The 14,116-nt window shown below is 35.9% G+C and overlaps 1 protein-coding gene across 2 annotated transcripts in view; it reads right to left on the bottom strand.

Moving 5' to 3' along the window:
* The window catches only part of ITGA4 (integrin subunit alpha 4), an 82,719-nt gene that overhangs the window by 4,434 nt on the left and 64,169 nt on the right, over positions 1-14,116 (bottom strand). For both annotated transcript variants that reach the window (XR_010109400.1, XM_003823539.7), the window contains exons 18-25: positions 11,847-11,997; positions 10,690-10,785; positions 9,974-10,053; positions 8,924-9,013; positions 6,846-6,936; positions 4,581-4,688; positions 3,582-3,707; positions 2,456-2,575 (exon numbers count right to left, since the gene is read on the bottom strand). Coding sequence is in view for 1 of the 2 variants with exons in the window: in XM_003823539.7 (XP_003823587.3) it covers positions 2,456-2,575; positions 3,582-3,707; positions 4,581-4,688; positions 6,846-6,936; positions 8,924-9,013; positions 9,974-10,053; positions 10,690-10,785; positions 11,847-11,997 (862 nt within the window). In the remaining variant the exon portion in view is untranslated. The remainder of the gene's footprint in view (positions 1-2,455; positions 2,576-3,581; positions 3,708-4,580; positions 4,689-6,845; positions 6,937-8,923; positions 9,014-9,973; positions 10,054-10,689; positions 10,786-11,846; positions 11,998-14,116) is intronic.

Raw genomic sequence — 14,116 nt, 5'->3', positions numbered from 1 at the left:
GTTTATTTCATAAAGACATAATTTATCAGGATCTTTACCTTCTAGCTAGAGGTTTTCACAATTTACCTTCCCCAATTTATTTCACCACTTAAAATTAACTGCAGTGCTTCCTTTGGTTCCCAAAGTGTGGTCTTGGTATTAATTTATATAGTATCATTTTATTGAAATCCTTTGATTAAAGAGCTACCTTGCAAATAACTTGATTTAAATATTAGACTACAGAAAGAGGTAAGTTACCATTTACCATTGTTCTCCACCCCACCACCGCATATTGAATCTATCTTATTTGGGCTTTTTATTTCTTTCTAAATTAAATACATTATAGAATTCAAATATAAAATCAGTGGATGAACTCAGAACTTTACTATCTAAAGCAAGGATTTTATAACACAGAATCCATGAAGCTTGGGGACATGTAGAAGGGCTTTATAAATTCTAAGAATCTTTAGGAGATGTTTTCATGTGTGCATTTGCTGAGGGAGATGAGAATATATTTAGTCAGATTCTTAAAGAGGGATATGACCTTTAAAACTACTGTGTAAATGTTATTTAACATTTTAGAGCCAAAAATGACAAGCTTCCTATAGATCTAGAGCAGTGGTTCTCAGCAGGGAGGGTTTTATCACCTAAGGGACAGTCAGGAATGTCTAAAGAAACTGTCAAGTGTCAGAACGTGGGAGGTGGTACTACCAGCAGTGAGCGTATAGAGGCCGAGGATGATACTAAATATCCTACAATGCACAGGACAACCCCCCAAAACAAAATTATCTGGTTCAAAATGCCAGTTATGGCCACTGATGGAAAACCTAGACCTAGAGAAAAAGAGAAGGCAAACTGCAAAAGGTTAAATGACTTGCTGATGGTTCAGTGACTTTGCTTTTAGCACAGTTGAAACTAAAATGGATATTTCTTCTTTGCCTGTCTAGTGTATCTTACTCTTAAGCACTGTTTGGCAATTTCAAGAATTCCACTTGAACATAACAGCTGCCATTTCCTTTGGCTTCCTATGTTCCATAAATTAAGTGCTTATAAAAATCATCTCATTTATCCATATTGAACAGATGAGAAAGCTGAAAAACAGAACTCCACATAAAACTAGTTTCATCTCAAACTACTCCTCATAAATATACATGCTCCTTTGTAGGAAGAAGTCCAAGATATATTTCATTATTTTTAAAATTTAAATATGTTTTTGTTGTTGAATTTTGATGTTTTTATTTGATTTTATGAAAGCCTTAGTTTTTCTTCTTAGCTATATTTTTAAAAGGGCTTCAATAAAATTCATCATCCCTTCATGCTAAAAACTCTCAATAAACTAGGTGTTGATGGAACATATCTCAATAAGAGCTATTTATGACAAACCCATAGCCAATATCATACTGAATGGGCAAAAACTGGAAGCATTCCCTTTGAAAACCGTCACAAGACAAGGATGCCCTCTCTCACCACTCCTATTCAACATAGTGTTGGAAGAAGTTCTGGCCAGGGCAATCAGGCAAGAGAAAGCAACAAAAGGTATTCAAATAGGAAGAGAGGAAGTCAAATTGTTTGCAGGTGACATGATCGTATATTTAGAAAACTCCATGGTCTCAGCCCCAAAACTCCTTAAGCTTATAAGCAACTTCAGCAAAGTCTCAGGATACAAAATGTGCAAAAGTCACAAGCATTCGTATACAATAATAGACAAGCAGACAGCCAAATCATGAGTGAATTCACATTCACTACAAACAGAATAAAATACCTAGGAATCCAACTTACAAGGGATGTGAAGGACCTCTTCAAGGAGCACTACAAACCACTGCTCAAGGAAATAAGAGGACACAAACAAATGGAAAAAAATACTCTATGCTCATGGATAGGAAGAATCAATATCGTGAAAATGGCCATACTGCCCAAAGTAATTTATAGATTCAAGGCTACTCCCATCAAGCTACCATTGACTTTCTTTGCAGAATTAGAAAAAACTACTTTAAATTTCCTGTGGAACCATAAAAGAGCCCATATAGTCAAGACAATCCTGAGCAAAAAGAAAGCTGGAGGCATCAGGCTACCCGACTTCAAACTATACTACAAGGCTAACCAAAACAGATACAGAGGCCAATGGAACAGAACAGAGACCTCAGAAATAACACCAGACATCTACCTAGAAATACAACTGGTCTCGAACTCCTGGCCTCAAGTGATCCTCCTGCCTTGGCCTCCCAAAGTGCTGGGATTACAGGCATGAGCCACTGTGCCTGGCCTATTTTAGCCTTTATTACCTGTTAATTTCTAAAGCCATTTCACTTAGTCAATGTAGATAGTTGAAGTGATAGAGATACAGTGTTAGAGTTTTACTCCAAAATTTCATTTAAACCTTAATTTGTTGAATTCCTTCATACTATCCTGCCTATATGACTGTATTTATAGATTTTATGTAAACTTAGCCACCAAGGTGTCAATGTTTTAGACTTACCATTTCTAAAATGGATGGCCGGCCTTCCAGTTGGATATGAACACTGGCTTCTTTTCCACTTTCCATTTTCCCAAAATTACACAGGAAATTTAAACAATGTGGATCAGCTTTTATGCAGTACTTGAAGGGAATATAAAAGTGCTACATTAAAATTTTCAACATTGGAAAATATTTTTTAAATATTTTATATAGAATTTAATATATACTCTAATGGCATTTTGAAAATCATCCTTCCATAAAAATGAAATTAAACATCTGCTTTCCTTAGTGGCATTTAAATTACCTTTAAACAAGACATGAATGTTTATTTTCTAAATTATAATAAAGTATTTAAACTGGAGCATATGTTCTTATTATTTGTATTAACATAATCTTCTGGGACAGAATTTTTAAAAAATGTTCCTAATCAGAGTCTTGCTAAGTTACGTATTCTTTGTTTGTTGTAAAACGTGGATCATTTCAAGGTGATGACTGCTTCTCCAGTTTCTTTTCATACATTCACTAAGCTGAAAAGAATGAAAATTAACCCATGCCACAAAGGCTGCCCAGGTGAAGACAACCTCTTGGTGTCCTGAAGGGTCTGGAACAATGTCTTGTTGGCAAATAGTGGGCATTTGTTAGATAAAAAAATGAAACTGTATAACATTTTTTTTTTCTTTTTGAGATGGAGTCTTGCTCTGTCACCCAGGCTGGAGTGCAGTGGCGTGATCTCGGCTCACTGCAACCTCCACCTCCCGGATTCAAGCAATTCTCCTGCCTCAGCCTTCTGAGTAGCTGGGATTACAGGCACCTGGCTAATTCTTGTATTTTTAGTAGAGACGGGGTTTCACTCTGTTGGCCAGGCTGGTCTCGAACTCCTGACCTTGTGATCTGCCCACCTCGGCCTCCCAAAGTGCTGGGATTACAGGCGTGAGCCATCACACCCGGCCAACATGTTTATATATGGGATAGACCCTGGGTCTATCTCAACTTTCCAACCATGCTTGTTCCTTCCATGCAAGAATACTACCTAAACTTGTCTTCTCTCTTATCATTGAAGTGACAGCTCAAACCCATTGACTTGATTTTAAGTGTCTCACTTCTCTGTTGGAAAGCAGGAACTACAACCTGAAAAATTGAAACTTACCAATAGCCTCTTATCAGTCTTGGACAAGAACTGGACTATGCCTTTCAAGGTCTGCATTGCACTCTTTTGCTGCTCTAATGCACACACTCTTTGATAATTTTCAAAGTGGCATTCTCCAGTAGTAGTCTATGAAGACAGAAAGCAAGAGAAATCTTATCTTTCAACATTGGAAAAAACAGCAAAAAGCAACATGGTTTTAAAAGTTCCAGTAGCTTATCTTTGCTAAAATATATCAAGTACCTCTGAAATTGTAGAAATTTTTTTGACAGATTTGGGAGTGATTAAATGTCTGTGGCAGAACCACAAAAACCCAGCCAAATTACAGAAGGTTGGATATAGGTTCTAAGCTGATAAAATGGCCTTAACCTTGCAGAAATGTGAAAAATGATATTGGAACATCAGCATGATATTAAATATTTCTTTGCCTTTATAGGCGAAACAATATAACACCATATTCTTCTCTCTAAATCTGGAATTTAAATAGGATTTTTAAAAATCAGACCTCAAACCTATTTAGTAGATTTGTTGACTTCTGTCTTCAACCTGTTAAGCTCAAAGCAATTCTGATGGAACCATCAATGCAAGAATATCGGTTCTTAAGAAGTGGTTTGAATAGTGCTTCCTTAAAAAAGGCTATAATCCTCATATTTGCACAGTAGTTTCAAGTTTTTATGAAGAATTCTACTAATAGAAGTTACCTCTATAGGTCCATATCACACAAAAATGTATCTTAAAATAATTATTCAATGGAGATGGTAGAATATAGTTGTTATTTAAATCAAATGTAAAAGTTGCACTGTAACTCTATAGTTCTAAAGAAATGTATAATATTCAAAGCATAACTCAATAAATGCATGGTGAATTCATAGCTTAGAGTGTGACTGAAGTAAGTTAACAATTATCCATTTTCGCATCATTACTCGAATAAAGGATTGGTTTGCATTTATTTTAGTATTTAAGACACACAATAAAGGTTAGATGGAAGAAATACATTTTTACCTGGACATCCAAAATGTTGAACAGCTTATCCGTTTGGGGGCTAAAAGAATTTGGTACCATTATTTCCACACTAACATTGGGAGCCATGCTATTCCCAGTGTTGATAACCTGATAAGAAGGAAAAATTTTTTAACAAATTAAATGTTTTCTGTAAATATAAGTACAGACATCAGTGAGCTTTTAGGTGATCCCATATATTCCATGCAACATTTATAGTGGTGGAGGTTTATAGTTGGCAGCTGCATAACAAAGGGAGACAGGACATCCATAGTCAGAATTTTTAAAGTTTGCTAATAATTTCAAATGAGTCATTGTTTCTAACCTTCTAGTTTTGGTATTGTTGAAAACAAATAGTACAGGCTGATGGTTTATTGGAGAAACAGTCTTAGGAGACATAAACAATATTTATTTGTATGTTACATTACATATTTTAAAAATATCATTTGGTTCTCATGAGGTAGGCCAACATTTTGGTATTCACCAGCTAAGGGAAATGCTAACAGGTGTTCTTAGTGTTCCCAAGATAAAAGTTAAAAAATGACAAGAGTTATGACCAAAACTCAGGTATTGTAATTCTAAATCCTATGATGTTATCGCAAAAGCACTCTGTGCTAAGAGGATAATCAGCAGGAGAAAGTGAATAAACATGTATTTTTATTCAGGATCTATATGCTGATGCATTCAGAAGAAAAGTATGTTGTTGGGTTTTGAGAAAGCACAAAAGGTTTTTAACAATACTTGTCAAAAATGCATGAGGATGATAAATTTGGGGATTGAAGATTCCTGAAAAGGGAAATGGGGCCAAAATATAGCCTACTGAACTGGCAGCTTAACTGTAAAACCAATACAGTAAGTCAGAAAGAGATGCATCCCAATACCTCGATTAAAAAAGATGACTTGCAGACCTGCAGTCATTTTATGAATGCATGTGACATAGATGAAGAAAGTGTCTCCAAATTGGGAACAGGTGGTAATTGCTAATCCATAAAAGCACAGGGCAGTTGCAGAAGGAAATGTCAGCAACAGATACCTAGCAGTGCCCAATACTACAGACAAGGTCTTCTGGATGCCATTAAATGTCAATCTAAATCACAAACGTCTCTGTTTGCCTAACAACAATTAAACCTCTAAGAATATCTACATAGTTGGCTAGACACAGAAATCCTATATACTGCAAGTTTCTCCAGTGCCAGTCACTACATTATACATTTAGTAGAAAATACTTTTTAACTATTAATTGTAAATTAATAAATAAACATTCTAGAGTCCAGTTTGGTTTCTGTTTTAGTTTATCAAAGCACAAACTCCCATTGGGTTTTAAAGAGCATTTCTTGGGACTTCAAAGTGGAGAACTAAAATTTTTCAACATTAGTATCAACTAGTGTAACAAAAATTGGAGTATACATAGAATCAACAGGATTTCAAGGTCATTCTTTTTCCACAGATTTGGGGCAAAGCCAAGGAATTTGCATTCTGGATAGGTACCGCAAGTGATTCTAATACACATTTTGAAAAGCATTGTCTTACAAAATATTATACCTAATCCAAGATTTACTCACATATATAGATTATTCTATAAGAATGCTTGGACAGTGCTTTTGGTTCAAAGAAATTTTTTTTTGGAAATTATATTTACTAATCACCAACATCTTTGATACAATAAAAATATCAGTTTGACAGCAAAAAATATTTTTAAAAACTTACGTTTACATCAGTCTCCTAATACTTCTGAATTACGATAGTACTCTTTACTTTAAAAGGTTATTTAGTAATTGATAAAGCACTTGTCACAGGTCATAAACTTATGGCTTGAAAGGCTGACCAACGTGATCTTAAATGGAGATGGGAGGTAAGAGCCTCCTTTACTTTGTAGTGCTGAGGTTTTTATAAGCTTGAACCAAGAGGAAATTTCACTGATTTGCACCCAAAGATGCCTTCCCTTGGCCTGTCCTGTTTTCTGTATGTGTCTCTAGCAAATTCAGCTCATCCCATAACTTTGCCTGTTTCAGGCATTATCTCTGTTCCTGCATGCTCTTTCTCACCTGTCCTGTAAGGAGATATGGGCTTGAATACCAGGGACAAGACAAGTGGAAGGAAAGCAGCAGGGGTCTGAGAGGCAGGAGTACCACTGCTGCTGCCCCATTCCAGCCAGCCGTGGTCTGCAGAGGCTGAAGGACATCATAGGTGTACAATGTCCCTTGGAGCAATGCATCAGTGACATCCTTTTAGGTTGTTACAAATATTAACACAATTAACTTTTCTTACATGGAAAGTTAAGTTCATTTTCTCCACCATGCACGTTTCAGGCTCATTTTCATCATTTGATCCATACACAAATGAAGTTGGGTTTACAAACCTGGTAAAAACAAATTCAAATTTAATTAACTGTCTTATTCGATGATGTATTATAAAGAGTCTTTTTCTATAGTCTGGATTATAGCATATTTACAAGTCACCATGGAATACTTTTGGTTTTGTGGTCAGATATACATTTTATTTAAAAAGAAATTAAATTAGGGCCGGGAGCGGTGGCTCATGCCTGTAATCCCAGCAATTTGGGAGGCCGAGGAGGGCGCATCACCTGAGGTCAGGAGTTTGAGGGCAGCCTGGCCAACGTGGTGAAACCCAATCTCTACTAAAAATACAAAAAAAAATTAGCTGGGTGTGGTGGCGTGTGCCTGTAGTACCAGCTACTCGGGAGGCTGAGGCAGGAGAATCGCTTGAACCCGAGAAGCAGAGGTTGCAGTGAGCTGAGGTCACACCACTGCCCTCCAGCATGGGCAATAGAGCAAGACTCTAAAAAAAAAAAAAAAAAAAAGGCCATGCGCTCTGACCTGGGTGACAATATCTGTCCCTCACCGATATTCTTTTCTTGCTTTCCACGACACTACACCTTTTTCATTCTACTGACCATTCCTTCTCTTCAGCCCTTAAGTGATTCCTGTAAATTTGGCAAATGTAATGTGGGATAACTTCTTAGTTTTTTCCTAAGGTTCTCATACCTCAATTTATGTTACCCATTTTTGAATTATTTCTTCCCATCTCATGATCCCTGCTGGCTACTTATAATGAACCCCAAATCTGGGGAACAAGTCTAACATTATTAAGTATGATAAATTTTTTGTTACAATACAAGGCTGTCACTCTCTTTTAAAGGCCTGTGATTTGACATTTTTATCTGCAATAAACTCTAAGAAATATGTTTCTAGGGAGATCTCTACTCCATAAGGTGCTCACATTTGGCAGCTAATATTAGGTAATACCAAATTAGAAACTCATGAAACAGAAAAGTAACCAGCATAGATTTAGGCAGTTTAACAGGTGAACATTCCTTGTTCAAAATAATGAGATGTGAATCACAGAAAAATAGGAAGACACTCATCATAAGCCAGGAGGAGTGGCAAGATAAACACTGAAAACCAGGAAACATGCAATGAACTTTTTATTTGCTTACTCGTGATTCTCTAGGTCTTACTCTCCTGTGAATGGCCTTTTTTCACCCGTTTGCTTTATCTCAAACTTGATACTCAATTCTATCAGACACTGACATTTTACATTTACATGACTGTATATCACCTTTCTAAGTGGATAAGATGACTGCGGGATGGTTTAGATTTACAGCAACAGGAAAGGCTCATCTGTCTATTTGTTCTGTAACTCATATCTTCTACTGCATAAAAATGTAGTTTTAAGGACTAACACCATGAATAAGTTCTAGTGGAATTACTGAAGGTTTCCGTAAGCCCCCTTTTATTCTTTCTCCACACATCTCCTTCTTGAATGAGAGAGGGATCCACTCAATCATTAAAATCACGAGGAAGCAATGAATTCTGATACTGTGGTTGAGGAATTTGGTGATCCCATAGGTATAAAAAGTGGACAAGGGACACCTTGCAGCCAGATCTCTCACATCTCAATCCATTTGCCACATGTGTAGATATGGGTCTGCAGAATAGTGATTTGACTAAGTTCACACTTCTCTGAACTTCACACTTGACATGGGCATTGAGTATGATTATGCAGACTGCATACTGCCTAATTCCAGATTAGGATTACACAGTGCACAGCTGAAAGGCTCAGTGTGGCCTTGCTAGCTTATTGGGGCTCTCACAGTAAGAAATCTCCTCCAGCTGGGTACTAGTTTGATGTAGTATCAGTGATGATTATAGAGTGGATTATTATAATGGACAGCTAAGTAAGGGACTGTAACAATGAGGTAATTATTAAAAGAGTATCCTTTTTATTTAAAAACAATTCTAGAATACAGTTTTTTCATTAATGTAAGAAGGAAGGAAACTGTAAATCAGCTCTAAATTTGAAAGGAAGCCTTTATGTCTACTTACCCATGAACAGTCAGCTTAACCTCATATTTTAAAGGTATTGCTACAGTCACTCTGCTGTGCTTTAGATTGTCCATTTCCTCTTCATTTTCACTATACAAACAGAAAACACCCTGTTAGAATTCACCAAGCAGAAAAATCTTCAGAGAGAACTAATTACATACCCTGTATACCTAACATACGCAGAGGTTTGCTTAAATGCTTTTTGAGGAGTGGAGATAAAAGTAGATATGGTAGTAAAAATTTTTTAGGACAAGGTTGGCAGAAAATTTCTCTCATTATTTAAACTGTTATTTGCTTCTAATGCTAGATAGAGGAGTTTTGTTTTTGTTTTTGTTTTTGTTTTTACAAATAGTTACATTTATTAGATTAAAAGATTTTTTAACATTTATGTTCTAGGTGGTACAAAAACCAGAACAAATAGGTAGTTTAGAAACAAATTTATTACTCTCTTTAGGTTGAAGAAGTATTTTTGCAAGACTTAATGATCAAAGAAAGCACATCAATCATATAATTTTTTAAACTGTATAGCAAGTCGTGTACTGCCTTAACGTATCTTTATAATCAGTTTTACTTATAGAGATTTTTAGGATGAGAGAGTGACCAAGTTGTTGTGTTAGGTAAAATGAAGTCCATCTTGATGTTTATTCTGAATTTTAAAAAATATATTGAAACTTCACTCATGAAATAGTCATTAACGATTTCCTGTTTACTCTAGGAGACATATCTATGTAAGTCATTACCCTCACTTTTAAATCTTGTAGAGTTATTACTTGTAAACTGTTTATTCTGTTTTTGATTTCAAATACACAGTTTGATTCATGACACATCATGTCTACTCTAATCTAATCTAATAAATACTTAACATAGCTCAAGAGCTAAAACATTGCCAGTAACTCCCATTTAACTATGTTGTTTGGTTTTTTTAAAAGCACACCACGTAAGAGAAGTTTTCTCTTACAATTAATGGAACACAGTTTTATGGTTCTCCTAATTCCCCCCTCAAAATATGGAGGTACATTTCTAGTTCATTTTATTAACAATAAATTATACCAGGTAGCATGCACTGTGATACTGAGGTCCTCTTCCGCTCTGCTGAGTGAGCTCACATCCAGGAGAAAGCTAATATCTATCTGTAAAACACAAACCAGGAAAGCCCATTAAAAAAAATCTTAAGTACATTTTTTATAATCTGAATTTTTTTCTTAAAAGTTTATGTTCTATGGAATGTAGAATTGAACCATTGTAAAGGCATCAGCTACTCCTCCCTTGGCAGTAAGATTCAGGGAAGTTGTTGGGTTTGTGGCTATTTTAAAGTACACACATATCCACAAGTAACATTCAGAGACAAAGCCTTCTCTGAATGTGAACGCAGGCAAGTCTAGACAAAATTAGAAATGCTTTCACAACTTGAGTGGAGACTCTTGCCAAAAACACCTTTTTGTATAGCAGAGGTAACATGCCTGGCAGACAGGACCACCTGCGGTGGGGGTGGGGGTTTTGGGGAAGGGTGTGTAGGGGGAGCAGAATTCTGATTGACACATGCACATGCCCATTTCGATGTAAACATGCCACCCCCTTTAAAACAGCAAACATTGCCAAGAATATAAACACAAAGCTCAAAGATTTCAAGAACCAGTTTTATTTCATCACTCAGCTACCTACCCCAAGCTAAAATATTTATAATATTTTATATGCAACCTAAAGATAGGGAAGAATAGAAAAATATTCATGATAGTGAACAAAAGCCATAAATATGAAACACTTACCCTTGAGAGATGATCTACATATATATAGCCAATACTGCAGTCAAGTTGTACCACGCCAGAGTTATCTGTGACTTCACAGTTTATTTGCTTCTCTTCCTAATGGGAAAAATGAAACAACTGTTTTGGACAGGAAGGAAATAAAAAGTTTGTAACATATGTTTAAGGATGGTTATTGAAAAGAATATCATCCCAGAAGTATTTGCTTTTCTAGGAAAACTATTTTCTGTTTATATCTTTGAGATAGACATATAAATGATATAAATATGTGTGCATGTGTGTATATATGTGTGTATGTGTGTGTATATATATGTGTATGTGTATGTGTGTGTGTATATATAGATATGTGTGTACTCTAGTATTCAAACAGATTCTCCACAAAAAAAAAATTCTGGACTTGTAGCTTTCATTTATCTTGGTATATTCCCTATTTAATCCAGGGTCTGAATTCCTTGAAAAATCATGAGGCAAGGAATCCATAAGGTTCATATTTTAATGGTCCTCTTCTGTCTGGTATGTGAGAATGTGTTTAAGGTATTTAATCAAAATAGCTATAATCTCAATAGGTGTAATGAGGTTATAATTGCAGTAAGTATAAAATGCTTTAAAAATACTGTCCGTGAATATCTGAGTTTCCACTGTTACTTTTGCAAGTAGCGCAAACACTAGAGAAAGAAGGTAACAGATATTCGTGAGAGGTCAAAGGTCACTCGGTATGAAGGTGTGGTCCCTGGACAAAAGATGAGCGAATTCGATAAAGAATAGAGAAAATTCTATTAATTGTCTGAGTGTCACCTTAAAATAAAGAACTATAACTCTGGAGTCCAGGATGGAGGATCAATGTTACTTGTGCAAGGACCACAATCAAGGGGATACTGTTCCAACATCAGACGTGTGCTGGCTACGGCAGTGAGAATGTAAAGGCACCCAAACAGCTTCCTCCTACTCCTAGCACTGGAAAACAGGAGGCTGATGCCTTTGGACTTAAGACCCAAGAACTTGCCATTCTGAGCAGGGGCACAGAGTAAGTCTGAAAATAACTAGGAGCCTAAATATTAAGACTTATACCCCAAATCAGTGAAGTGAATTCTACCATTTACTTTTTAAAAATTAAGTAAAATACCAAGTAGTATCATGCTATTGTGGTTTACAGTACTTACCAGCTCTAAAATCTTAATGAAATAAAGACCCACGGGTAGTTTGACATGTAGAGTCGTTTCATATGCATCATCTCCAGCATTAAACAAGGACACATTCAACATCAATGTCTTCATACTCCCAACAGCAAGATATGTTTTATTTTCATGGGGCCTAAAAATTAAGTAATATTATTTAGTTCTTGTTTAGGAAATAAAAATCCCTCTCTCTTATATGCATACAAGGATATATGTATATAATTTATGCTGAACATAAAATACTAATTTTCTTGGAAAAACAATCATGGGACTGACCCTATGCCAGCAGATGTAAAACCATATTAAGAAGAACTCTTTGTCATGTTTTTTGTAAATTCAGTCACCTATTACCCAAGGAAACTTTAATGAGCTATAATTAAACTCGTATCTTTTCTCATTTATTTTCTGCGTAACCTCTCGCTTCTATAATTTTAACATTTTCCTGATTATTTCATAACATTTTCTAAAGGCAAAGCAGTTTTTCTTTTCTTTCTTGCAAGCCTAAAATAGACATTGAACTAGCTGCTGCCTGAACCGAGGGAGGAAAATGGAAGGAACTGGTAGAAAAGAAGACTAGAAGGAATACTTGGTAGAAGTGAGCAAGGCATGAGGAAGAACTACTATGTCCACCCACAAGTGCGTGGCACTAAAATCTGTTGGACTAGAATTAAATTGTGAAGCAGCTGGTCACCTCCACCAGTAACTAGGCCAAATTTAAAAACAGAACTGGAGAAATGCTTCATCCTCCTGTGTATTGCAAAGTATAGATTGCTGTAAATCCATATATATGCACGAGTTCAAGTCCTGGCACTGCCAGCAGTTCTTTCTGGTGGGGAAGTGATTTAGCATTTTTAAGCCTCAGTCATCCTATTCCATACTACCTACCATTCATTGAAGATCTGGGTTATGTATACTGCATAAAGTCCTTAAAATATTTTAAATATGAAGCATTTGAGACATAAGGAACTTATTCAAAGGCCACAGCTAGAATGTTCTGAAGTCTTGAAACAATTGCAAATTTCTACACAGTTCATTCTTTTTCCCAGTGAGAGGGTTAGAACAGCTACGTGCTAAGGAAAATTTTCCATTACAGTATGTCATTTTATAAACTTTCCCCTAAGAACAGAAGTTCTTAGATATCTAGTAATTTAAAATTCAGAAAAATTAGTTAAAAGTAGAGAAGCATTTACCCAAAGCAAAATATCAGGTGAAGATAGATAAAAAAGATAAATATCCACCTAGCACTGTAGAATTTAGGAAGTTTCTTCACTAATGTTTAAATTGTGTCATTCAAATCAACATTTGTAGAGATTAGTGTTTGAATAAACTATTTATGGAAATACTAAAGATACAGTAGGAATTTAGTTGTTTTTGTGAACTGATTAAAGACAGAATATGTAAGGACAGAGTTTAAGAACATGTTTCAAAATTTCTGCTTTTAAGTATTACTTGAAGATTCATGAATGAATATAATTGAAAGTTTCTGTACAATAAATCAGGCACTAAGTTCATCATTCCCAAATACCAACATGCTTCACTCCTTCCTAGAGCTGATATAATAAAGGACAGATGTGTAAATAAATGTAAAAAAGATACACAAACAGGCAAGTGTTGTGAATAGAGGGCTCTGGGAAACCACTTTTTGCCTGAGGTAGTAAAGACATGATACTTGTTCTTTCTCTACTACTATAGTTAAATTGGCTGCCTCAAGAAATTTTAAGTCTGAAAATGTCATGATTGAACCTAAATTCACTTGGATTGAGTTTCTAATTGATTTATCTGTCTCAAGTCCTTCTCTTCTCCTTTAATGCAGTCTTCACACTGCCAGAGGGTCATTTTCAAGAAAACAAACTAGATAATGTTGTCTGTTGAGAACCATACACTGCCTTCAAGATAAGAGTTCCAACTCCTTAGCATGACACAGAGGCCCTCCAGAGTTGGCCCCTGCTTCACTTTCACTGCACAATTCATTGTTTCAGTCATATTTTTCTATAAACAGGCATCTAATACACCAGGATGTTTTGCGTCTTCCTTCAAACTAGCACTCTGACGTCAACATCTCCTCTTCATGCATCTGACTTGTACTTATTCTTCAAGATTTATCTTGGACGTCAATAATTCTTAGTTGTTCTTCCAGCCAAAACTCACTGTTAACCACCTTCACCCTGCACTGCTGTCCCCTAACAGCGTAAGGTGGCAGCTTCTCCCTCTCTCAAAGCACACGGGGCACCTCTATAAAAATGCAGTATTTTCAC

The sequence above is a fragment of the Pan paniscus genome, chromosome 13 (genome assembly GCF_029289425.2).
Source record: "Pan paniscus chromosome 13, NHGRI_mPanPan1-v2.0_pri, whole genome shotgun sequence".
Lineage (NCBI taxonomy): Eukaryota > Metazoa > Chordata > Mammalia > Primates > Hominidae > Pan > Pan paniscus.
The sequence above is the reverse complement of the archived record's forward strand: the minus strand, read 5'-3'. Positions and strand labels throughout refer to the sequence as shown.